At 44.2% G+C, this 26982-nt stretch overlaps 1 protein-coding gene across 2 annotated transcripts in view; it reads left to right on the forward strand.

The window, feature by feature from the left end:
- Positions 1 to 26982, forward strand: part of AP3S1 (adaptor related protein complex 3 subunit sigma 1) — a 106501-nt gene that overhangs the window by 25337 nt on the left and 54182 nt on the right. For both annotated transcript variants that reach the window (XM_073553211.1, XM_073553182.1), the window contains exons 2-3: positions 2076 to 2167; positions 8608 to 8719. In XM_073553211.1, coding sequence (XP_073409312.1) covers positions 2076 to 2167; positions 8608 to 8719 — 204 coding nt within the window. The remainder of the gene's footprint in view (positions 1 to 2075; positions 2168 to 8607; positions 8720 to 26982) is intronic.

Consider the following 26982-nt stretch of genomic DNA (forward strand, 5'->3'; position numbering starts at 1 on the left):
GTCAGTGGGATCCAGGCTAGTGCCAAGTCTTTTTTTTTTTCTTTTTGTTATGGTTAAGTGCTTGTTGCGCTTTCAGCATCTGAGCCTGCCATAAAAGTGATGCACATGATAAAAGATGGATGCCTTGTACCTGACTCGTAATATGATGTTGCGGACGAGTGGAATCTATATCATAAACCTGATAAGATGCCCAGATCTATTCTTACATACTGCTTCACAATGGATTCAGTCCCTTCTGCGTGAATCACATGGGGCTGGCGCGACCTACTCCCCGGGGACTGCTGTCAGCGGTTGTTAGGCTACTATTAGACATCCACTTTAATTGCCTGTACCTCCACATCATTTTGTATCTTTTTAGAATATAGAATTATTAGCTTTTTCCATATTTTTTTTTCTCAGTCTTATCTGAAGAAATAAAATCTTATTTAGGCTATGTTCCTATGCAGCATTTTTGCTGCGATTTATTATTTTTTTATTTTTTTTTATTTTTTTTAGCAGCCAGAAGGTGCACCCCTGCCAGTAAAAACACTGCGGTTTTTGTCACGTTTGTTTACGTTGTGTTTTTGGGTATGGGTTACATGTGTGCTCTGTCCACAATACATATTTAATAAAGTTAAAGGGAATCTGGGACCCTTTTTTTTTTTTTTTTGACTATCAGCTGCCAGCATTGACATCAGGGGCTTATCTACAGCATTCTGTAACCTGAAAGAGAAGAAAAACACGTTATACTTACTGGAGGGGGCGGTCGGGTCCAATGGGTGTCGCGGTCCGATCCGGCGCCTCCCATCTTCATACGATGCCGTCCTCTTCTTTGCTGCCTGTGGTGGCTCCTGTGCAGGTGCACTGCTCTGCCTTGTTGAGGGCAGAGCAGAATACTGCAGTGTGCAGGTGCCGGACTGTAGATAAGCCCCTGATGTCAATGCCGGCAGCTGATAGTCAAGTTTTATTCATCAAAAAATGCTTCAAAAGCATTTTTTGCATTTATTTTCTACGGGTGAAAAAATGCTGAAAGACATTGCTGCAGTTCTCAGATTCAGCAAAACCAAAGAAATGAGCCGGAGCATCAGTTGGTATACATGCAGTGCTTAAGAGCACGTTCACACTGTGGCCATTTCACAGACAAAATTCAAGCAAAATACAAATTGCATATAGCATGTAGTAAGTAAATAGTAATAGTGCATGTAAATAACATGGGTACGCTACTGTGTTCTAAAAGCCATCCCATCGCGACAAGGTGCGCCCAGTCGGGACGGTCCTCTCTCTAGTATTAACACCTTACTTAGCTTGTGTCAGCTGACATCAATATGAGTAAGGCCAGAGCAGGACAGGGGCCACTGTTTGTACAAAGTAGAAGAAACTACAGCAAAACCAAAGAAATGAGCCGGAGCATAAGTTGGTATATGTGCATTGTGTAAGAGCATGTTCACATTGTGGCCATTTCACAGACAAAACACAACAAAAAAAATCAAAATGAGCATACACCCTACAATAAGTAAATTGGTAAATATTAATAGTACATGTAAATAAGGATTGCTTACTGGTGCTGTAAGGGTATGTGCACACAATCTGGATTTGCTGCTGGTTTGACGCTGCGTATTTATGCCGCATCAAACCCGCAGCGGACAGCTATGACAGCATAGTAGATGAGATTTCAAGAAATTCCACATCCACTGTGTGCACAGATGCCCGTGGCTCACCCAGGGAGACTGACATGTGGCGCGTCTCGCTCCAGACCGCAGCAGGTCAATGTCTCTTGGGGAGAGAAATTTCACCCATACAATGTATTGAATGCAGTGAACACATGCGGATGGACGCAGCGAACATGCACTGCTACTTCCAGATTGTGAGCACCTGGCCTAAAAAGCAGCTGTAAATTTGCACAAAAAAAACCTCTGCATGTGAACATTGTCTTACTGTTTTTGCTGGTAACAGGACTTTACCATGTGTCACAGCCATGATTACGTGACTGGCTGCCATATTGACTCTGCTGCTTTCTTCCTCTGACCCAGTTTTTAGGCAGCACAGCTCATTTATATTCTTTTTTTTTTTTTTTTTTTTTTTCTTTCTATTTCCAGACTGAAGATATACAACAGCAGATTATCCGAGAAACATTCCACTTAGTGTCCAAAAGAGACGAGAACGTCTGCAACTTCTTAGAAGGAGGATTGTAAGTATATAAATAATTGTCAGGGGTAAGATCTGCGCGGCCTAAAGATTTACATAACTTTGCCTTCTAAAATACACAAGGAATCCCCCGAAATTCCAGTTCTTGAGTTAGACACGTTGTATTCTTCTCTTTTTTTAAAAAAATGTTATTCTTTTGATTTTATCCACTCTTATTTTCTATGGATTACTAGTATTTCACAGCCCCATTTTTTAAGGTTTTGCTTCATTAGAAATGTGGGTCCGTCTTCCAGTCGGCGGATCGCCAGGTATTTCCTCTGCAGCGGCGGTATTGGGCACTAAATTGTAGTGTGGCTCATACAACTTACATCTCCAGAAAATCTGCTGTGTCTTGGCCTGTAACTCTCCCCGACCTTTTTTTTTTTCTCATGTGCAGTTAACCTTTTTGCTCCCAGAGTGGTCACTGAAGCGTGAAAAGTAACTATTGTTCATTTTTTTTCACCCATAAATTAATAGTACATGTGAAAATAAGAAGCTCTGTAATATATCTTATCAGAGAAATCTGCTTCTTTCTTCTCCTGATCAGTCATTCTCAAAATTCTCGAAGCATGGGTCAAATCTTATTTCATTGAGTACAGAATTTCCCGTTACGTAGTTGGCAGGCAGTTGGTGCTTCTAAAGTTCTTTGGAGAACTGCAATTGTCCTTTCAGGAGAACTTACAGCAGAATGTCTGTCTACCTCTAGCTTCTCCCTCCTGGACGCCTTACTCCATAGAATTTTAAAAGCACCAGCAGTCATCCCCCATCTCTGTAATGGGAAATCTCTCCTTGCTTTAAACAGATTTTAAACTGAACCGGTCAGCATAATTTTGTTCTTCTTTAATCACCATTTGACGTTTTCTGATAATTATATTTCGGTGCACAGGGGCCAAATTGTACACCGGTCTTCTCCTCTATGTCTGTGATGCCTCGGCCCCCTCCGCTTGCCTCCAGTCTGTGAATGACAAGTCACTGGTGAGATTTCATATAGAAGAGGGATGTAAGACCACGTACACACGTTCAGTATTTTCTATCGGTATTTGTAAGCCAAAATCAGGAGTGGAACAATCAGATGAAAAGAATACTGTATATACTCAAGTATAAGCCGACCCGAGTATAAGCCAAGGCACCTAATTTTGCCACGAAAAATTGGTAACACTTATTGACTTGAGTATAAGCCGGGTATGTATTGTCCCCTCATCCCTATCCTGGTATGTATGGTTCCTCATCCCCATCCTTGTATGCATGGCTCCTCATCCCCATCCTTGTACGCTTGGCTCATTGTCCTCGTCCTTGCCTGCATGGCTCCTTATCCCTGTCCTTGCCTGCATGACTCTTCATCCCCGTCCTTGCCTGCATGGCTCTTCATCCCCGTCCTTGCCTGCATGGCTCCTCATCCCCGTCCTTGCCTGCATGGCTCCTCATCCCCGTCCTTGCCTGCATGGCTCCTCATCCCCGTCCTTGCCTGCATGGCTCCTCATCCCCGTCCTTGCCTGCATGGCTCCTCATCCCCGTCCTTGCCTGCATGGCTCCTCATCCCCGTCCTTGCCTGCATGGCTCCTCATCCCCGTCCTTGCCTGCATGGCTCCTCATCCCCGTCCTTGCCTGCATGGCTCCTCATCCCCGTCCTTGCCTGCATGGCTCCTCATCCTCGTCCTTGCCTGCATGGCTCCTCATCCCCGCCCTTGCCTGCATGGCCCCCATGAGAAAGGCATAAAAAAAAAAAAAACCATCCTGCTTGCCTTCTTTACGCGCCTTTGCAGCATCTTGTTCCTGTGCCAGCGGCTCCTGCAGCCGAGCGATCACGTGTCCCCACTCATTAAGCTAATGAATATTCACCTCTCTCCATTCCTATGGGAGTGGAGAGAGGTGAATATTCATTACCTTAATGAGCGGGCACCCGTGCTAGCCTGGCAGCTGCTGGAAGCCAGTGTGTTGTGAGTTCATTTTCCCCTTCATCACTGAGGTCTGGTGAGCTCCCTATTCTGGTGAAGGAAGGTAGTGAGCCTGATTATCAGGCACCTGAGTCTAATGATGATGACTGGCTGAGTGGAGTCACGGACTGGATATAAGGCTGCCGATGCCCTTCTGCCCTGCGGGTGATTTCTCTGTGGACTTTTAGGAAACCAGTCTGATTCCTGCTCCTCTAAAGCTAAGTTTTCTGCTTTGCCTTTTAGCATTTGTGTTTTGTTTTTTTGCTTGCCTTGCTTTTCTGGATTCTGTCATTCCCTGCTGGGGTGAGCTGATTCTTCTTTTGCCTGTTGCTCTGTCTTCAGAATATTCCTGAGTACTGACATAGCTTTTTGAAGCCTAGCGTCTTCAGGGCCTTTTTCTCTGTCAGTTTGTTGGCCCTTATTTTTCATAGGGTTTTTCACGGATTGCAGACAGCAGCCTTCCTGTCCTTTCCTATCTAGTTAGCTTGGGCCCCGTCTTTGCTCAGTCTATCTTTCTGTCTGTGTTGTGTTCTTTCTTCTTGCTTCACCGTCATTATATGTGGGGGGCTGCCTTTTGCTTTGGGGTCTGCTCTGGGGCAGTTTAGATTTCCCTTTCTGTCTTTAGGCTATTTAATTCTCCGGCTGTGATCGAGGGGTCTAGGGCATCGTAGGAACCCCCCACGGCTACTGCTAGTTGTGTTGATAGGTTCAGGGGTCTGCAATCCGATAGCTGCCAACCTCTCTGGTTTTCTGGACTTAGCTAGTATTTCTGTTTTTGCCTCCTACGGTGACTCAATCATAACACCAGTGGCTGTGTCTGTCACTGTGCGCACTATAAGATAAATGAATACTCATTGCCAGTGCAGTGAATATTCATTTCTCTTTAGCAGCGGGCACAGGCTTTAATTACAGCCGCCAGCTCCTGCCTCCTGTGACTCGTGTAGAATCCGAGGGGGGCGTTTTCAGCACAAAAAATGTTCTGAAAAACTTGGCTTATACACTAGTATATACACTCACTGGCCACTTTATTAGGTACACCTGTCCAACTGTGTGTTAAGACTTAATTTCTAATCAGCCAATCACATGGCGGCAACTCAGTGCATTTAGGCATGTAGACATGGTCAAGACAATCTCCTGCAGTTCAAACCGAGCATCAGTATGGGGAAGAAAGGTGATTTGAGTGCCTTTGAACGTGGCATGATTGTTGGTGCCAGAAGGGCTGGTCTGAGAATTTCAGAAACTGCTGATCTACTGGGATTTTCACGCACAACCATCTCTAGGGTTTACAGAGAATGGTCCGAAAAAGAAAAAAAAACCAGTGAGCGGCAGTTCTGTGGCCGGAAATGCCATGTTGATGCCAGAGGTCAGAGGAGAATGGGCAGACTGGTTCGAGCTGATAGAAAGGCAACAGTGACTCAAATTGCCACCCGTTGCAACCAAGGTAGGCAGAAGAGCATCTCTGAACGCACAGTGCGTCGAACTTTGAGGCAGATGGGCTACAGCAGCAGAAGACCACACTGGGTACCACTCCTCTCAGCTAAGAACAGGAAACTGAGGCTACAATTTGCACAAGCTCATCGAAATTGGACAGTAGAAGATTGGAAAAACGTTGCCTGGTCTGATGAGTCTCGATTTCTGCTGCGACATTCGGATGGTAGGGTCAGAATTTGGCGTAAACAACATGAAAGCATGGATCCATCCTGCCTTGTATCAACGGTTCAGGCTGGTGGTGGTGGTGTCATGGTGTGGGGATTTTTTTCTGGGCACTCTTTGGGCCCCTTGGTACCAATTGAGCATCGTTGCAACGCCACAGCCTACCTGAGTATTGTTGCTTACCATGTCCATCCCTTTATGACCACAATGTACCCAACATCTGATGGCTACTTTCAGCAGGATAATGCGCCATGTCATAAAGCTCGAATCATCTCAGATTGGTTTCTTGAACATGACAATGAGTTTACTGTACTCAAATGGCCTCCTCAGTCACCAGATCTCAATCCAATAGAGCATCTTTGGGATGTGGTGGAACGGGAGATTCGCATCAGGGATGTGCAGCCGACAAATCTGCGCCAACTGTGTGATGCCATCATGTCAATATGGTCCAAAATCTCTGAGGAATGCTTCCAGCACCTTGTTGAATCTCTGCCACGAAGAATTGAGGCAGTTCTGAAGGCAAAAGGGGGTCCAACCCCTTACTAGCATGGTGTACCTAATAAAGTGGCCAGTGAGTGTATACGGTAATAGAAACACGTCACCACTTCTGTATTTATCACCCACTCCTGGTTTTGGCTGATAAATACTGATGTAAATAAAATACTGACCAGATACTGAATGTGTGAACTTGACCTTCTTGACAGGCCAGAGGCAGGCAGAGGGGCCATAAATCATAAACAGGTAGGAGAAGACCCTGTGCGCTGTCTGATTCCATGCTGAGCATCGACAGGACCAGAAGTTATTTTGTGCTGCCTATCAAACATCTGACCACAGAGGACAGTAATTAACTACAGGTAACTAATTGATTTGACGACATCACTTTCAATCCTGGAAGAGACCACCAGAGAGGAAACAATGGAGGGACAAAGAATTTGAGTCCTAACTAAAATTTTTATTTTTAATGCTAAGATCTGAGAAACTCATCTAAATTCAAATTTGATGCTCCCTATCCTTACCAATGAAGGGGCTGTCCTTTCACTCATTCCTGCCAACACCCCGTTCTGCTATCTGATAAATAATTAGGTAGCACATATCCTCTTAGGGTTGACAGATGGTGAGGGGGGAGTCGTTTACTGTGTTGTCCAGAGACCTGCAGGTCACATCAGATCAGTCAGGTCACATCCAGAGACTCTCATGATAATCTAAATAGCTCTAGACATTGTAGAAATGTGGAGGAAGAGGAGGCCTTCTGTACGGTGCCATCTTGCATCTCATCTTTTGATACTGGCTATCTACTAGTTGATACTGATTACTTTACTGTAACTTTTAATGTAATGTACTGTTTACTTTTAATGCAGTGTTGCGTTAATTCTGGCATTTTGAATATTTTTCTCTTTACGCTGTTTAGGGATCGGGTTAAATCTTTTTTTATATTGGTCGTGAGATTCTGAATGCGGCGATACCAAATATGTGTATATTTGATTTTTTTTTTTTATTCTGAATGGGGTGAAAGGGGGGTGATTTGAACTTTTCTATATGTATTTTTTTAATATTTCTAAAAACCTTTTTTTTTTTTTTTTTTTTTTGCTTTTGGCATTTTTCAATAGTCTTCAAGCTGCACTACTTTGATCTCCTCTGCTACGACCAGGCGATGATTAGATCGCCTGTGTGTAGGAGAAATGCTCACTTGCTATGAGCGCTGACCACCGGGTGGCGCTCATAGCAATCTAGCTATGAAAACCATAGAGGTCGGCTGGAGACCTCTTGTTGTTATGCCAACTTATTGGTGACCCGCGATCATGTGACTGATGGGCGGGACAAAGGACGTGCTTCCCGTAAGCGCGAGTTAAATGCTGCTGTCAGAGCTTGACAGCGGCATTTAACTAGTTAACAGCCATGGGTGGATCGCAATTCCACCCTCAGCTGTTGTGGGCACATAGATCAGGTGCGGTACTATTACGCCCAATGTCGGAAAGGGGTTAAAAGGGGTTTTCCCACTAATGAAGTACATTTTAATCAATAAGTCTTTGAATAATAATAAGTTCCACAATTGGAGGCGTTAAACAAAATGTTCCTGTGCTGAGATAATCTTATAAATGTGCCCCTGCTGTGTACTGTGTAATGGCGGTGTCTGATCATGCATGGACATGGTCTGATCATACCACAGCTCCTGGGCAGGGGAGGAGGCAAAAGAGGGTATACAGAGAGGGCAGCAGGAGATCACAACTGGTATGTGCACCCAGAATTTTTGAGGACGTAAACTAAAATTGAAAAGGATGAACCTTTCAAGTGATTTATTTATTTTTTTCTTCTACTTCAAGTGGACCCATGCCCAAAACTCTGTGGTCATAACCTATGGCTTTATAAGTGAGGTTTATCACACGGCTAGTACAGTCACACGATGTGTCTTTTATTATTCCGTATATGTCATATTAGCTTGACCTGTGCCAAATATGCACTTTGGATATCTGCTCCATTCTTTTGGTCTTTTAGGTTGTCATTTTTTCAGTACTAACTGTACTTCAGCAGCTGCGTAATAGATTTCAATGTCGCTGCCTCTCGGAAGTCCAAAATTAGGGCTCGTCTGCAGAAAGTATCTTGCTGGACCCTGACTACACCCATGTTTAATCTGATAATGTTGATGGGCATGTAACAAGACATGGGGTATGTAGAGCATGGGACTATGGGACTTCGGCTGCTCTTTATATCAAAGCCGGGTGCATGCTGGTTTTCAGACATTATTAGGTAGTCAGGCAATTCTGGAACAACAGTAGAAGTAATGGTAATCTATCATCTTCATAATGATCATGTCATATAAAGCCGACATTCCATTGACTGATGTGAAATGTGTTTGCAGGTTAATAGGCGGATCTGACAATAAGCTCATATATCGACACTATGCAACCTTGTACTTCGTCTTCTGTGTGGACTCCTCGGAGAGCGAGCTTGGAATTCTAGATCTTATACAGGTGAGTAGTGCGTTATACTTATCATCACAAGGTAATGAGAAGCTGGACACTATCTGGTTTACCAACCAGCGTAAAGACATTATGGAGGAGATCTCTACATGGCACAGTCAGGGATGAGAACTGTAGTTACTATAGGTACAAATTGCAGCAGATGCATGAAATTACCAGACTCAAAATCTACCCCACATGTTAATATGTTGTCCTCAGATATTAGTAGCTCATCAATAACATGAAACAAAAGTCTGCTGGGCATGGTCACTCCATTGTAACCAACGCTGATTACTGGTGTGAAAAGACATCTGTCCTAAGATAGTGTTCCTTTGAAACCAATAATCTTTTTTTAGGGTGACTGCATAGGCAGCCATTGTCCATAATCATTGACCATACAACACTCAGAAAAGGAAAGCCTACAAGAGAGTTTTCTTAGCATAACCCCTACTTGGTCTTACTTCTGTCCATCATCCTGATTTACATCCTGATCATACTGTGTTTACTTGCTAGACATCACATCGGGCAGTGTGGCCAGATCACAATTGTTAAAGGCTATAGCTAGACATTATAGCGCCGTGGGAGGAGAACCGTGCCGTAAGGTTATTACGTACAACACTCTGGATGTATCCCAGGTATAGGAGAATAATTCCCCGATTCAAGTGATAAATCCAGAGCATATCCATTTGTCTTGTATGTGACAAATGCAGGTCTGGCGCTCATCTTCATCACCACTTTCTTCTCCTGGCGCTTGGTGCTGTCATGCCATTACAATACAGCTCTCCCCACTCTCCTGCACTTTTAATGACATTAAGCACCGGAAGTGAGGTGATCTGTGTGATACTGTTAGATACATCAGTCTTACAGATTACACTGAAAAGTCTTGTTCTTGCCTTTTTTGGCTGTATTTGCTTTATTTTCCCATGTATGAGGCTGCCTTCTTATGATTGGTCAATGTCCTACAGGGATAAAATATTGAAATAGCGAACAACCCTGCCCCTCTGACCCTTTTCATTGATATTTTTTTATTTTAATCTGTATATCATGATAATTCCTCTGTAATTGTATTTATTTTACTCATTTATTTAGCACCATTAATGTCACAGCGCTTTCTAGACATTATCGGCACTGTCCCCATTTGGGTTCACAATCTAAATTCCTTATCTCTATGTCTTTGGAATGTGGGAGGAAACTGGAGAACATACAAACTCCTGCAGATGTTGTCCTTGGTTGGATTTGAACCCAGGACCCCAGTGCAAGACTGCCGTGACCACTGAGCCACCCTGCTTCCTCATATTGTCTGTCTTTAAAAACAAGAAACAGCATAAAAACATATAATTATTAATGAGAATTCAAATTGGAAACTATTGAAGCCATCGTTCATCAACCTTGTGGTCATTGCTGCCAAAATGCTGAATTATTTACGTAATGATTAGTCATTGTCAAACACAACGCTGATTTTTTTTTTTTTTTTTTAAACAATTTATTTTATTTTTACGCCAGTCCCCTTTTTAGTCACATCCTATTTAGAGACTTGTCACCAACCCACCCAAATGTAGGTCTACCCTGAGCAAATTTGAATGATAAATATTGGTATAATTGGACCAGTTTTGACATTCAGACGTTTTTGACTGTTTTTTTTTTTTTCTGCACCTCATTTTGAAAGCCACTACTTTTTTTTTCTTGCCTGAATTATTCCTGTTAGGATTTGCTTTTTTTTACGGCAATTTTTTTTCTTTGTAATACCACTCTTTTGGGGTACATATACATGTATTGAATAACTTCTTGTATGGGGGACTGGAGAAAATTGCAATTCTGACATTTTTGGTGAACTTTTTTCTTGAAGTATTCACTTTTTTTTTGAATGACCAGTCTGTTGTGCAGGTCATTACTAGTAGTGTATACTTGTGTGTGACCAGGACTGATATTTATCACTTGGAAGTGAAGATGCCAAGGGTCTGACTGTGTGACAGCAAGCAGAACTCTTGGATACGAAGTAATCAATGCAGAGTATAGGAAAATGCTATATTTATATTCATTATACACATGACATTTCTGTTCTGAAACCATAATATCTCTTTAAGACCTAATCTAATATTCCTACATTACAAATCATATTTACATGTGTCATAACAGACTGCAGATGGGAGTTTTACGCTGAAGAAAGTTAATTCAGTTCTGTCTGAAAATGCTGTCCGTTACTTTTGAAGGTAATTATGTTGTGTAAATGCCATACAGAAGCCGGTTATTGATCCCCGGTTGTCATATCGTTTTACTTGCGACGGCGAGGCTGAAATATTCATGGAATAATAGAAGACGGACATGAAATATTCATGTAGGACTGACCTAGATGGTTATGTATTCTCACTCAGTGTAAGGCGTACGCCGGGGCCTTCAAGCAGCGTTAGCCATGTGAAGGATGATTAGCTTACGTCTGCTGGCAGTCGGCATGATGGGGTCTGTGATATGTTGGGTTTATTGCTTTTCCAATACAACAGTTAAAGGTGTTGTCCGATACAGCATTTTTTTTCTTTGAAGTCATGGATGCTATGGAAAATAAAATACAGAAGCATGCTTGCCTACCAGCAACCCCGTGAATCTAGCGCTGGCAGCTCCGGAGGAGCATGTTGTCAGATGTCTCTTGGAGCAACCATCACTTCCGGAGCTTGCACAGACTTCCGGAACAGCCTGTACTGGATCCACGAGACTGTTGATAGGGTAGTATAAAGCTATGTGCACACGTTGCGGATTGCTGTTGATTTTTACAGTACAATGTAAATCGATAGGAAAAAAATAGCTGTGCACGTGCTGCGGAAAAATCCGCACGGAATCCGCAACGGATTATTTTAAGCAGCATGTCAATTCTGTTTGTGGCTCCGCACAAAAAATCAGCAAAAAAAGCGTGGATTTTGGCCTGCGGATTCTGCCAAGAGATGCAGATTCCATGCAGAAAATTCTGCACGCAAATCTGCAAAATGTGCACATAGCCTTAATCTGTTTTTAATTATGATAACTTTTTGTGTGACAGTCCCAGTAATAGAATTGCATTATAATGGGTGCCAGCAAAATAAGCATATACTGATAACGCTGTTGTACAGGGAGTGGATTCCAGGAGTGTTTTTTTTTTTTTTTTTTTTACAAGGATCGTGTTGTATTTGGACTTCATTAGTCATTACACAATACTGAAGAATGTGATCTGCCGCCACGATGCCTGAAACGTCCGGTATCCTCCCAGGTGGGAGTAGTATAAGTGTGACTTATTTGTGTAGGAATATTGTAGCAGCTAAAGGGGTTGTCCAGTACTTTGATATTGGTGGTCTATTTTCAAGATAGGATAGGGGCTGACCACCGACGCTTGCGTGGGAGACTGACTGCAGAGCCTGGCAGCGGTCACTATGTGCTGTATGGATCCACGTTGATCAGCTCCATACACTGTATGCATCCGGCCGCTGCCAGAGTTAGATATCCGCTGATCATCGGGGGTGCCAGATGTCGGCCCCCACAAGTCTCATATTCACAACCTGTTCCATGGATGCCTCATCATTGTTAGTCCCGGACAACTTATTTTTAATAGAGGGATAATAAGGGCCACCTCCAGAAAAGACATTCATTATTCATCACTGTTCTGCTGTCTTTTCATTGAATTGGCAGTGCCGCTTCCACATTTCTATTAGTCATGATGACCGGGATTCTAGACCTGCGTCTGTTATAAGCCAGCGCAGTAATAAAAGGAACAGTTGTCACAATTGTCAGGATCGCTTCTGAGCATTTTGTAACTTTTATAACTAAACCGACAAATGGTGCCATAGAGTTTGTTACATTTATTCTTTATCTCCCCATCTGCAAGGCAAAGAAACATACAAGATAATTCTTGTAAAGCTATTCTGTATCATGTACTATTCATTTCAGTAATATTTATATCAATGGGGAAAAACTGCAGTAAAAAATTGCTGAAAGAATTGACCTGATCCGTTTTTTAAAACCGTACTAAAATTAAAAAGTAGAATCTGAATGAGAATATATCTCATTTGTTTTACAGTAACTCCAAAATAAATGAGACTTCTGAAATGCTGAATATTTTTTTTTTTTTTTTTTTACACAAAATATGTACATTAAAAAGTGCATCCAAAGCGCTACTTGTCAATAAGCCCTAGAGTAGCGGAGATTTTTTACAGTTCTATGTGAAGCTGCAGCCATCAAGCATGGACTGAGAGCTCAATTATCACAACAAAATGTATGAATTGCAGCCAGGTGCTTTTTTTATTCTGAAATACTTCGAGAAAACAGTTTAAGCATCTGTCCGTAGACTATAGGAAGAGGCGAGATTAGTGCGGCGCCACGCAGCACCACTCCAGGTGATTGGATTGAAAGGTCTCTCCCATGTGTGTACACTGAGAGACATCTGTCTACTACCAGGAACGGTGTGGTGGTGTGCTCCCTTTTTCATTGCAATGGTCAATCTTTTCGTCTTGAAGGATCAACACATCAGAGAAGGCGGCAAACCTGCGCACTGAACGTCAGAGCAGCACATGCAGAGCCTGTAAAGCCACATGCCCGAACCACGCCAATGTACTCCTCCTTGGGTAAAAATGCTCAAAAATGTTCGGAGGAGCGTCTTTACCCTGCTGTTAAATATATAGGCCCCAATTCATCATCTGCATTTTTTGTTCTATCTTTATTTCTCTTGTGGTAGTAGTTGCTGTGTTTGATGTCAAATGAACCCCTTTACTACCAAGGGTGGTTTGCACGTTAACTCCGGGCCAATTTTTACAATTCTGACCACTGTCCCTTTATGAGGTAATAACTCAGGAATACTTCAACGGATCTAGGCGATTCTGAGACTGTTTTCTCGTGACATATTTTACTTCACTTTAGTGGTAAAATTTCTTCGCTATAACTTGCGTTTATTTATGAAAAAAATGGAAATATGGTGAAAATTTTGCAATTTTCAAACTTTGAATTTTTATGCCCTTAAACCAGAGAATTATGTGACACAAAATAGCTAATAAATAACATTTCCCACATGTCTACTTTACATCAGCACAATTTTGGAAACAAATTTTTTTTTTGTTTGGAAGTTATAAGGGTTAAAAGTGGATCAGCGATTTCTCATTTTTAAAACACCATTTTATTTTTAGGGACCACATCACATTTGAAGTCACTTTGAAGGGTCTATATGATAGAAAATACTCAAAAGTGACACTATTCTAAAAACTGCACCCCTCAAGGTGCTCAAAACCACATTCAGGAAGTTTATTAACCCTTCAGGTGCTTCACAGGAATTTTTTGAATGCTTAAAAAAATGAATATTTAACTTTTTTCACAGAAAAAATTACTTCAGGTTCAATTTTTTTATTTTACCAATGGTAACAGGAGAAATTGGACTGGAAAAGTTATTGTGCTATTTGTCCTGAGTACGCTGATACCTGTTATGTGGGGGGAACCACTGTTTGGGCGCATGGCAGAGCTCAGAAGGGAAGGAGCGCTGTTTGACTTATTCACTGCAAAATTGGCTGGAATTCAGATCAGATGCCATGTCAAGTTTGAAGAGCTCCTGATGTGCCTAAACAGTGGAAACCCCCCATAAGTGACCCCATTTTGGAAACTAGACCCCCAAGGAACTTATCTAGATATGTGGTGAGCACTTTGAACCCCCAAGGGCTTCACAGAAGTTTATAACGTACAGCCGTACAATTAAAAAATCATAATTTTTCCACAAAAATGATCTTTTCACCCCCAATTGTTGTTTTCCCAAGAGTAACAGGACCCCAAAAGTTATTGTGCAATTTGTCCTGAGTATGCTGATACCCGACATGTGGGGGTAAACCACTATTTGGGCGCATGGCAGAGCTCGGAAGGGAAGCAGTGCCATTTGACTTTTTTGGCTGGAATTGAGATCGAACGCCATGTCGCGTTTGGAAAGCCCCTGATGTGCAAAAACAGTGGAAACCCCCCCCCAATTCTAACTCCAACCCTAACCCCAACACACCCTTAGCCCTAACCCTAGCCCTAATGGGAAAATGGAAATAAATACATTTTTTCCTCTTCGCCACGACAGCACCCACTGAGAGAGGGGATCCCCCTCGCTCCCTCAGTTTGGTTTCCTGTTCCTGGAAAGGAACCCGCAGAAGAGGATGCCTGGTCTGGTAGCCGCCTGCGTGCAGAATATGAGCAGCAGGGGCCCCAGGACCGGAGGCAGCGTCGGGCGGAGAGGTGTATTCCCCCCCCCAGAGCTGGTGTAATGCAGGTGAGGCTGGAGGCGACAGTGGTGCCAAAGCTCACTGGGGGCATGGCTATACTACCCCCCCCCCCCCGAGGGGGTAGACGCATTACTAACGCCATCTGGGCGTACTGAGGCCGCGCGCCCCCCCCTGAGTGGCAGAAGGGCTTGAGCGTGTGTGCTGAGCGGCGCCGCTGGGAGTCATACCGACACGTGGAGGGGGGGCGCAGGCGCGCGGTGTCGCCGGCCGCATCACTATTTGCGGTGGCCCAGCGCTCCAGGAGAGGCAACCCGGAAGTGGAGGAGGACTTCCGGGATCAGGCTGAAGGCAGAGACCACGGGACAACGCCCGTGCATGCGCAGTAGGGACAGAGAAAAAAAAAAAAAAAAGAGGAGGAGCAGCTATGGCAAAGGCTTTAAAAGGAAGCCACAGACACAGCGCTAGTGCGCAGTCATGTCCTCCTTAGATGACCCAGCTTCGCTCCCATTAGGTCAGCTAGTGATATCCCCACTTGGCAGTAGACAGAGCAGTGCTACAAGGAGAACCAATAGCACCAGAAAAAGTGGCAGCTCTAGGAAGGAATCCAGTGGACCTTCCAGGCAAGATGAGCCGTTAGAGAAGAAACGTAAGGAAAAGAAGTCGTCCCATGCCTCGCCTCAGCCTGGGTCTCGGACACCGCAGCCGGTAGTTGCTGACGAAATTCACGGGTGAGTGTTTTTTTGGTCAGGATAGATAATTGATAGCCTTCTCTTTCTGGTCCATACCCCCTTTAGGCTAAAAGAACAGAGAAGGCGAAACATAGAGAGTGTGCCTTATGTTCGCAGCCCCTCCCGGATGGCCACCCAAAGAGATTATGCCAATCATGTATTGAGGAGGCCTTACAGGAGGAATCCTCACGAAAGAAGGAGGATATCCGGGCAATGATAAGAGAGGAACTACGGGCCTTAGGCGGTTCCAGTAGTCTAGGGGGTCACTCCTCCGTGAGAGAAATACGTTCGCCTAAAGGAGGAGTCTCGCTGGCGTCAAAGTCGCCGTCAGATACCGGAGAACTAGATTCCGATAAGTCCCAGGAATACCTTTCCTCAGAGGACGAGGATCAGACGTGTTTCCCCACGGACAGTGTCAGTAATCTTGTGAAGTCTGTCCGAAATACCATGGGGTTGCCGGAGAGTAAGGACCCCAAGACCCCTCAGGACATAATGTTTGCGGGTATTTCCCGTAAAAAGGTCCGAGCATTCCCAGTGGTCCCAGCTGTAAAAGACCTAGTTAAGAGGGAATGGGAGAAACAAGGTCAGAGAATCTTCCTCCCCTTAACGTCAAAGCGTAAGTATCCCTTTGACGATGAGGAGTTAACAGCCTGGTCGAGAGCCCCCAAGGTGGATGCGGCAGTGGCCTCTACCTCCCGTAGATCCTCCTTGCCGGTAGAGGATTCGGGAACTTTGGCTGATTCTTCGGATCGTAAGACCGATACATTCCTCAAAAGATCTTTGGAAGCTTGTACGGCAGCCTTTAAGCCCGCAATAGCAGCCACGTGTACGGCAAGATCAATGTTGGTGTGGCTGAATGACTTGGAGGACAATATTAAGAATGGAGTAGCTAGGAGTAGACTTCTTTCCTCTATACCCCTCATTAAGGGAGCAGCGGCCTTCCTCTCCCACTCCTCCGCGGACTCTCTCCGGTTGACGGCTAGAGCGGCAGGACTGACCAATGCAGGCAGGCGGGCCTTATGGTTGAAGGGGTGGAAAGGAGACACACAAACAAAAACTAGATTGTGTGCTATACCCTGCCAGGGTAAGTACCTGTTTGGTATGGAACTGGATGAGATTTTGACAAAAGCGGGGGAGAGGAAGAAGGGGTTCCCTAACCCGTATGTTCCGTTCAACAGGAGGGCCTACAGGAAGCCACCGTTCGGTAAAAAGAAGGACTTTAGACCCCAGGACCGCTGGGGAAATAAGGACCCCAAGGGCAACCTATTCGGGAAACGTCCCTTCAGGGGAGACAGATCCCGATAAAACCGTTACACCGGTAGGTGGCAGGCTATTAAGATTCAGCCGCCAATGGATGAAGGTGACATCAAACCCGTGGGCCCTAAATATTGTATCATCAGGCCTAAAATTAGAATTCGTTCGGTATCCACCGAACTCCTTCTTATTGACTTCTATGAAGTCCCGATCACAGCAGGAAGCACTGGAGATGGAGATTGCGGTACTGCTAACTAAACAGGTCCTAGTAGAGGTCCCAGACGACGAGATAGGGATGGGCTTTTATTCTCCTCTATTCTTAGTCCCAAAACCAGATGGCTCTTACAGGACTATAATAAATTTAAAGAAACTTAATACCTTCCTAAGACTAAGGTCGTTTAAAATGGAGTCGATTAAGTCTGCAATAAAGCTTTTGTTTCCCAGGTGTTATATGGCAGTCTTGGACCTAAAGGACGCCTACTACCATCTCCCCATATATCGAGGGCACCAGAGGTTCCTGCGGGTAGCAGTCTGGTTCAGAGGTCGGATTCAGCATTTCCAGTTTGCGGCAATGCCATTCGGGCTATCCATGGCTCCTCGGGTATTTACCAAATTAATGCTGGAAGTAATGTCGTATGTAAGGCTGAATGACACCCTAGTTGTCCCTTACTTAGACGACCTACTCATAGTGGGGAATTCTGTTACACAGTGTGAAGCAAGAATAGCTAGGATTATCTCATCCCTACAAACACTGGGTTGGCTAATTAACTGGGAGAAGTCCAGACTAGAGCCAGTGACCTGTCAAAGGTTTTTGGGCCTGCAAGTGGACTCCGTAACTGAGGAGTGCTTTCTGCCAAACGCCAAAGTAATGGCCATAATCGATAAAGTACAGAATACTACAGGAGGACCCGTAATATCATTGAGACAGGGCATGTCCTTGCTGGGGTCTCTGATATCGTGCATTCCAGCGGTGCAATGGGCTCAGTTCCACTCCAGAGAACTACAGTGGGCTATTCTGCAGGAGACAGACTGCAGGGGCGGCTGGAAGGGAAGATGTCCCTATCGCCCGAGGTGGTTGAATCCCTAAAATGGTGGTTAATTCCTTCCAATCTATCGAAGGGAGTACAGTGGTGGGTGACTCCCTCCAAGATACTCACCACGGATGCCAGCCCCTTAGGTTGGGGAGCCCACCTAGAGGAGCACATGGTACAAGGCTGGTGGCGTGAGAATGAAATAGAGGCCTCCTCTAATGTAAAGGAGCTAACAGCGATTTTTTTACGCGATATCCTACTTTCTCCCGCAGTTAAGAGGCGCCCACGTAAAGATCCAGACAGACAATACCACCGCAGTGACCTATATAAACCGGCAAGGAGGCACGCGGTCAATGCCACTGATGTCTATCGCGGGAAAGATTCTGGAGATGGCCGAGGTCCATCTTCTCTCCTTGTCAGCGCTCCATATAAGAGGAGTGGACAACTCCCGAGCAGACTATCTCAGTCGCCAGGCCCTATACCAGGGAGAGTGGGTCCTCAGCAGAGACGTCTTCGAAATGATAGCGTCAGAATGGGGCAGACCGGAGATAGACCTATTCGCAACCAGAGCAAACAGGCGCGTAAAAAGGTTTGCTTCTCTCTACAGGTCGGACAACCCAGACATTCTAGATGCCCTCCAAGCACCCTGGGCATTCCAACTAGCCTATGCCTTCCCTCCAATGGTGCTACTACCAACAGTAGTCAGGAAAATAAGACAGGAGAGGGCGAGGGTCATCTTGATAGCCCCGTTTTGGCCAAAAAGACCGTGGTTTTCATGGCTGAGAGCCATGTCGGTAACCGACCCGTGGATCCTGCCGCTGCACCAGAATCTTCTCTCGCAGGGACCCTGCTACCATCCACAGGCCAAAGCCCTGCACCTAGCGGCCTGGAATTTGAAAGGGAGCTACTGAGGCAGAAGGGTTTCTCAAAGAACCTAATCAATACCCTGCTACAAAGCAGGAAGGAGTCCACGACAAAAATATATGCTAAGGTGTGGAGGAAGTTCCTGGCCTTTCACCCAACAAAACTAGCTGGTGAAGTACCCATTACGGCCATTCTAGAGTTTCTACAAAAAGGCCGAGAACTGAGACTCTCAGTAAACACTCTTAAGGTCCACGTGTCAGCCCTAGGAGCCCTGTTTAACTATAACGTGGCAGCAAATAGATGGGTGACTCGGTTTATCTCGGCTTGTCAACGAGCAGAATCGGTGCATGTGCCTCGGCTACCAGCGTGGAACCTTACTCTAGTTTTGGATGCCTTCACTCGGGCACCATTTGAGCCCATAAGCTCAGCATCAGTAAAGTGCCTCTCATTGAAAACGGCTATGCTGGTGGCCTTAGTATCGGCCAGGAGAGTGAGTGATCTTCATGCTCTATCAGTAGACCCACCGTTCCTGTTAACAACACGAGACAGTCTCATTTTAAAGACGGACCCGTCCTACCTGCCCAAACGGGCAACTAAATTTCATAGGTCTCAAGAGATATGCCTACCTTCATTCTATGAGAACCCGTCAACACAGGACGAGGAGAAATATCACACCTTAGATGTGAAAAGAGCCGTGCTAGCCTATCTAGATAGGACCAGTCCCTGGAGGCAGAGTAGGTCTCTTTTTGTCTCATTCCAGGGCAGCAGGAAGGGGTCTGCAGTTACATCAGGCACGATATCCAGATGGATTAGAGATGCGATCACAATGGCGTATCTGACAAAAGGAGAAGACCCTCCACTGGGGATTAAGGCGCACTCCACTAGAGCCATATCATCCTCCTGGGCCGAGAGGGCGAACGTCCCAATTGAACAAATATGTAAGGCTGCAACCTGGTCTTCTCCGTCTACCTTTTATAGTCACTATAGACTAGATTTGTCCTCTACCGAGGATCTAACTTTTGGTAGATCAGTCCTTAACACGGTGTGCCCGCCCAAGTGATTATCTCTGGAAATCTCTCAGTGGGTGCTGTCGTGGCGAAGAGGAAAAACCGGATTACTTACCGGTAATACTCTTGTAGAGTCCACGACAGCACCTGCCCACTTCCCTCCCGTAAGATTTTTTCACACATGGGTCTCCTTGGTGGTGGAGATTGTGATTTAAGTTAGATATGTGATTAAACTTAGTAAACATAAAACTACATAGGGGTAAGATAGATGAATTGCCCAAATTGACTAAAACATGTATGGCGGTTCCTCTGTTGTTCTCGGTAACACAAACTGAGGGAGCGAGGGTGACCGCCCCATTTATCTCTCTGTAGGTTTCCTGTTCCGGGGGCGGATCCCCTCTCTCAGTGGGTGCTGTCGTGGACTCTACAAAAGAGTATTACCGGTAAGTAATCCGGTTTTTTTTTTTTAATTTTATTATTTTTCCCTAACTAAGGGGGTGATAACGGGGGGTTTGATTTACTATTTATGGCGGGTTTTTATGTTTGGCAGCTGTCGCACGCTAAAAGACGCTTGCATCACCACATTTTGAGAGCTATAATTTTTCCATATTTTGACCCACCGAGTCATGTGAGGTCTTATTTTTTGCGGGACGAGTTGACGTTTTTTTTGGTACCATTTTCGGGCACATGACATTTTTGATCGCTTTTTTTTCCAATTTTTGGGACGCAAAATGAAAAAAACCAGCGTTTCATGAATTTGTTTTGGGTGCGTTTACACCGCTCCGCGTGCGGTAAAATTGATAACAGTTTTATTCTTCGGGTCAGTACGGTTACAGCGATACCTCAGTTATGTCGTTTTTTTTATGTTTTGGTGCTTTTATACAATGAAAACAATTTTATATAAAAAATAATTAATTTTGCATCGCTTTTATTCTGCGAGCTATAACTTTTTTATTTTTTCGCTGATCACGCTCGTTTTTTGCGGGACAAGATGACGTTTTCAGCGGTACCATGGTTATTTATATCCGTCTTTTTGATTGCGTGTTATTGCACTTTTTGTTCAGCGGTATGATGATAAAGCTTTATTTTTTCCTTTGTTTTTTTATTTTTTAAGGGGTTCAATAAAGGGGTTAAATAGTGGGACAGTTTTATAGGGCGGGTCGTTACGGATGCGGCGATACCAAATATGTGTACTTTTTATTGTTTTTTTTTGTCAAAAATGAATTTATTAGGGTATATATAGTGTGTGTGTGTGTGTGTGTGTGTGTGTGTGTGTGTGTATATATATATATATATTATATTTTAATCTATTTAGCGATTTTTTTTTTTTTTTTTTTTTTTTTTTTTTTTTTTTAATTCTTTTTATAAATTATTTTTACACTTTTTTTTAACTTTATTACAATGTCCCAGGGGGGACATAACTGACATGTGACAGATCGCTGATCTGTCATGTGACAGATCGCTGTGAGAGATCAGTGTTCTGTTACAGGCAGTGCTGCTGGCTTCCTCATGCCGGCGCTTTGTAGGCGTGAGGAAGCCGCCTCCCTGCAGGCCCCCGAAGGTCCCCGCCGCCATTTTGGATTCGGGGACCTGCAGGGAAGGAGACCCCCGCAGTAGCGCTGCCCCCTCCCTCCCGATGCTTCCCTAAACCCCCGGCACATTGCGATCGTGTTTGATCGCAGTGTGCCAGGGGTTAACGTGTCAGGGGTGGTCCGTGACCGCCCCTGACACATAGTGCCGGGTGTCAGCTGTGATGATCAGCTGCGCTCCCCCCGTGAGCGCAGCTGTTCGCGCTAGACGTACTATTCCGTCCTTGGGACTTAGGTCCCAGGTCACATGGATGGAATAGTACGTCTAATGTAGGAAAGGGGTTGATCAAAAATGGCACTTGGTATTCATGAATTTGGTGCAAAGTCAAAAAATGGGCTATCTTCCTTACTTGAATTTTTGTTTTTTTTGTGACATTTGGCACCAAAAGTTGCAAAAAATTGCGACTTTAGTGGAGTTCTGCCAAATTTTGCGACTTGAGAAAAAAAAAAATCCCCAAAGGAAGACAAAACACAGGTGCAATGATGAGTTGGTCCATAGTGACCTCTGGGCACACGGCTCCTAATGACTTCTATCTCCATTGCACTTTTCAAGAAGACTAGTGAACAAAATGCCATTCTTATGAATCAGGCCTAAGTCTACATTTTTCCTATCCAAATTTTGGCCTACTGCAAATCTGCAAATATCCAGCATCTGTTAAAGAGAAGCTTTCACTGGATTTTCTAACTTAAATTGTGTACCTCTTTTAATTGCTGCTGCTCCAGTAATTCTTTTTCCTCTGTGCTCATCCATTATGAAGTTATTGCCCCTGCTAATAATGCAGATTTTTCCTTGTACCGCAGAAACTCTGTGTGGTCATGGCTGTGGTTTGATTGGCAGCATCAAAGTAGAAAAAGCCAAATGCCCGCAGAGAAGTTCTATACGCCCAGTTGGCTGAAAGGAAAATTAGCATAATTAGAGCCATGCGAGCAGCTGCAATTTGAGGACATATTCAGTTTATATTAAAGGGAATCTGTCAGCAGGTTTTTTCTATTTAATCTTAGCGCACCATAATATAGCAGCATAGTCCCTGAGTACATGGATGTGTCGCGTACTGGGCCGTTTTGCTATTTCAATACAAATAGTGTTTTATCTGCAGGAGATTATCACTTCAGGACAACTGGCCTGGTGCCTCCTAGTCCATCCTCTCCCCTACCACTGATTAGCAGCTCTCTGTCACTATATATTGTACACATAAAGCTGTGGTGCGGATGGGGTTATACACAGCTCAACAGCTTGAGTCTGCTAGAAGTGCAGAGAAAATTGTGATTCTGTCATAAATGCTGCACGCAGTAAACTTAGTGACGCATCGCTGGAATCAGGATCTCTGCCCTCACCTCATGCTGCTGTCAGATTACATATCAAGACCTGCTTACAGATTACTTTTAAATGTTTTCTTTATCGTTTGCTTAGGTCCAAAATCTGGAACCCCTACTGATCCCTGAAACGAATGAGCTGTGGTAAGAGACCAGGATTTCTCTTTAAAGAGATCTTGACCCGGAGACATTGGTATTCGTGTCTGTGTGTCGTGTAGGAAAGTAGAACCAAGCAGGCCCTTATACTTTCCTTGCGCTGTTGCCCTTTCTTTCTAATAATCTTTGGGGTCAGGGAGCCAAGCCATCACCGATCAGTAAGTCATAGAATCATTTTCTATCATTAGCGTCTGTAGCTGTCGCTAGTATCAGTTATCTGCACTCTTACCTCCACCAGTGCAGCATCGGGAACATCGTCTTTTGCTGCATGTTTGTGATTTACAATTATTGAGACTGAGAACAGCTTCATTACCCTGTAGGCTCCGTTATTGGGGTGAATAGATGGAATTATCGGTCTTCTCTGCCGGCTTCCATGATATGAACAGTAGATGGTGCCAGAAACCTATTATGCTGGATCCTACTTCTCCCGTTGCCGCTGGGACCAATTCGGAGAAGCCTAGTAAATGCCCGCAGAACATATAGCTGCCTCGGGATTTTATTTTCTATTTTTGATCCCTTGCAGATTCAACCTTTAATTTATTTTTTTTTAGTTTAGATTCTGAAATGAAGCAATGTATCCACTTGGGTAATAACTTTTCACGAAAAAGAGGCCGCATCAATAAAACAATGAAGAAAGGGAAAATGTCTAATAGAGAAGATAACTGTATTAAAGAAAACTAAATGTTAAATGAATCGCATATCTACCCTTTATGTAATACGCTTTCATATGGCTTTTTTGCGGAGATTTTTGCAAAAATCCATGTACAAACCACAGTTAGACTGCGACAGAAGAATTGGTTTGCTGCTTTTTGTGAGTTCTTGTATTTTTTCTAGCATCAGTTTATGTAATTGAATGATGCATCTACTGTAGCTAGTATTTAAGTGGGTTCTTAAAGATGCTGGTTTTTGTCTTAATACTTTGTGTTGTGTGACCGCTTTAGATTCCTAGCATATGTTATAAATGTTTCATTGGTTCCCCAAAGTTTACCCATTCTGGAAGGTTTGGATACTGCCAAGGGCGCTTACTTGGCTGTCTCAGCATCTGCCAGTGACGGTAATAGAGATTGACAATGAATTGAGGAAAAGCTGAATAATTACCTTTTGAAACTTCTTAAAAGGGTATATCTAAACTGTGTTCCAAATTATTATGCAAAAAGAGTTTAGGAGTGATAAGGTTAGAATTTTTTTGTTTGTCATTTAAACTCATTGATGGTGATGTGTGTCAGGGCTCTTTATATCACTGAAAGCAATTGCAGATATCTGTGCAAATTAGTTTGGCAGGTGTGTGTCCAAATAAAGGCAAGACTACCTAAGAAGGCTGTTCCACATTATTAAGCAGCCTACATTTTTTGCCAAAATGGGAAAGAAAAAGGATGTGTCGGCTGCTGAGAAGCAACAAATTGTGGAGTATTTAGGTCAAGGCATGACTACAATCAACATTGCCAAGACACTCCATCGTGATCATCGCACAATCAAGAAGTATGTAGCTGATTCCCAGCACACACGTGTGCGTGCTGATAAGGAAAAATTGAAGACTATTTCCAACAGGCAATTGCGTCAGGTTAAAAGGAATCGGTCACCCCTATTTTGAGATATCATATAATGATCTCATTCAATTGTGTGTCACATAAGGATTCTCTTAGTACTTTTGCTACCCCCTGACACCCGCACCTTTCATACAGAAATACCTTTTTTTATATCGGTTCAGATGTAAGTAAACTGCCACGGTCCGGTCCAATGGGCGGGGCTTATTCAACTGCTCCCCCCTCCCTGTCTTGCTCTACACAAGAAGAAATGCGTAGAGCAAGACAGGGAGGGGGGGAGCAGTTGAATAAGCCCCGCCCAGCGGACCGGACAGCGGCAGTTTACATACATCTGAACCAATATAAAAAAAGGTATTTCTGCATGAAAGGTGCGGGGTCAGGGGGAAGCAAAAGTACTAAGAGAATCCTTATGTGACACACAATTGAATGATATCATTATATGATATCTCAAAAAAGGGGTGACAGATTCCCTTTAAAAGAGCAGCTGCAAAAATGCCTTGTCATAGCAGCAGACAAGTTTTTGAAGCTGCTGGTGCCTCCAACATCCCCCGAACAAGATGCAGGGTCCTTCAGAGGTTTGCAGCTGTGCGTAAGCCATCCTGTCGACCACCTCTATCCACTGCACACAAGCAGAAACGGCTCCAGTGGGCCAAACGATACTTGAAGACTGACTTCCAAACTGTTCTGTTCACCGATGAGTGCCATGCAACGCTCGATGGTCCAGATGGATGGAGTGGAGGATGGCTGGTTCATGGACACCCCATGAAAACACGGCTAAGGCGCCAACAATGAGGAGGTGGAGTAATGTTTTGGGCTGGAATCATGGGGAGAGAGATTGTCGGCCCCTTTAGGATCCCTGAAGGGGTAAAGATGAACTCCATAATCTATGTGGAGTTTCTAAAACAGCACTTCCTGCCATGGTTCAAGAGGAAGAACCGTGCTTTCCGCAGCAAGATCATTTTCATGCATGATAATGCACCGTCTCATGCTGCAAATAACACATCTGCATCTCTGGCTGCTATGGGCATAAAAGAGGACAAACTTATGGTGTGGCCACCATCTTCCCTGACCTCAACCCCATGGAGAACCTCTGGAGCATCATCAAAAGGAGTGTCTATGATGGTGGGAGGCAGTTCACATCTAAGCAACAGCTCTGGGAGGGTATTCTGTCCACATGCAAAACAATTGAAGCACAAACCATCCAAAAACTGACAAATTCAATGGACGAGAGAGTTCAGAAGCTTCTTTCCAACAAGGGGTCCTATGTGCAAATGTAACATCACCTAGAATAAAGTTTTGACTTGAAAACGGTTTGATTTCATTTTGTAATAAGCTGATAATGCTTATAATTTCACAATTCACCATTTTTTTTGTTCAAAATAAAAATAAAAAGGTTGAAAACTCTGCTGTGCATAATAATTTGGAACATGCATTTTGAGTGTTTATTTTTAAAAATATACTGTTTTCATAGGCAGTTTGTTCAAAAACATTGCAATTATACTAGAATATTAGATGACTGGAAAATAACTGACTGTAATTCATATAGGTAATTTAGAGAAAATATGAGGAAATATTTTTTGCATAATAATTTGGAACATAGTGTAGGACTTTACAAGAGAGCAAAAAATGTATCTAAGCACCATAAGGCAGTTAATTGCAGCTTCTCAGCCTATACTCCCCCGGCACAGAGCAGTCACAGACCGACGACTCGGATGCCTCTGCAGATGCGACCAGGTGAGTTCCAACGTCATTCAAACTGACAGCCGCCTCCCCCAGTCAGGCAGCGGGGATCAGTCAGTATGACACTGAAAGTACCGCCCTGTTGACGGAGCGTAGCGGAAAAGAAGCCTCTGCTCTGTAGACGTGACGTCAGCAGAGGCAGATGAATCCCTGGCAGTGCTCTGTGCTGGGGAAGAATGGAGTCGGGCACAACAGGCGGATAAGTTACAATTACCTGCCTACTAGAGCTTAGATAATTTATTTTGTTTGTTTTTTGGAAAGTCCCATATTCCCCCTTTTATTTTATTGATAATTCCATTAAAACATGGACGTAGCATGGAGCAAGTAATGCGCTGAATAGCTGCTACTTACCGTATTTTTCGGACCATAAGGTGCACTTTTTTTCTACCCAATTTAGGAGGAAAGTGTGGGTGCGTCTTTTGGTAAGAATGCAGCATGTAAGGAGGGGGCAGCGGCGGAGTGGGATCGCACTGGGATTGCAGGAGGCAGGAAAATGTTGCCTCCTGCAGGAATCCAGCACTGGGGAAACCACTGGTCCCGAAACTTAAAGTGAAGTTAATATTCATGAGCCGCTTCCCCACCCACCTGTCAGCTGAGCAGTGAGCGGAGAAGCAAAGGACAGACCCACATGGTTTCCCCAGCGCTGGATTACTGCAGCAGCTGGGGAGATCTGTGTCTGGTGGAGGAGGGGGCAGGAGCAGAGTGCAGCAGGAGGGATCGCATACCTGACAGGCAGCACAGCCCAGGCTGTGCTGATGATGATGATGCTGAATGCTCTCTGGAGGACCTGTGGTGAGGTCATGAGCAGGGCGAGCTGTAGCATCACATGACCGCACAAAGCCCTGCCT

The sequence above is a fragment of the Dendrobates tinctorius genome, unplaced genomic scaffold (assembly GCF_039654945.1).
Source record: "Dendrobates tinctorius isolate UK_male_01 unplaced genomic scaffold, ASM3965494v1 ptg000003l, whole genome shotgun sequence".
NCBI classification, from domain to species: Eukaryota; Metazoa; Chordata; class Amphibia; order Anura; family Dendrobatidae; genus Dendrobates; species Dendrobates tinctorius.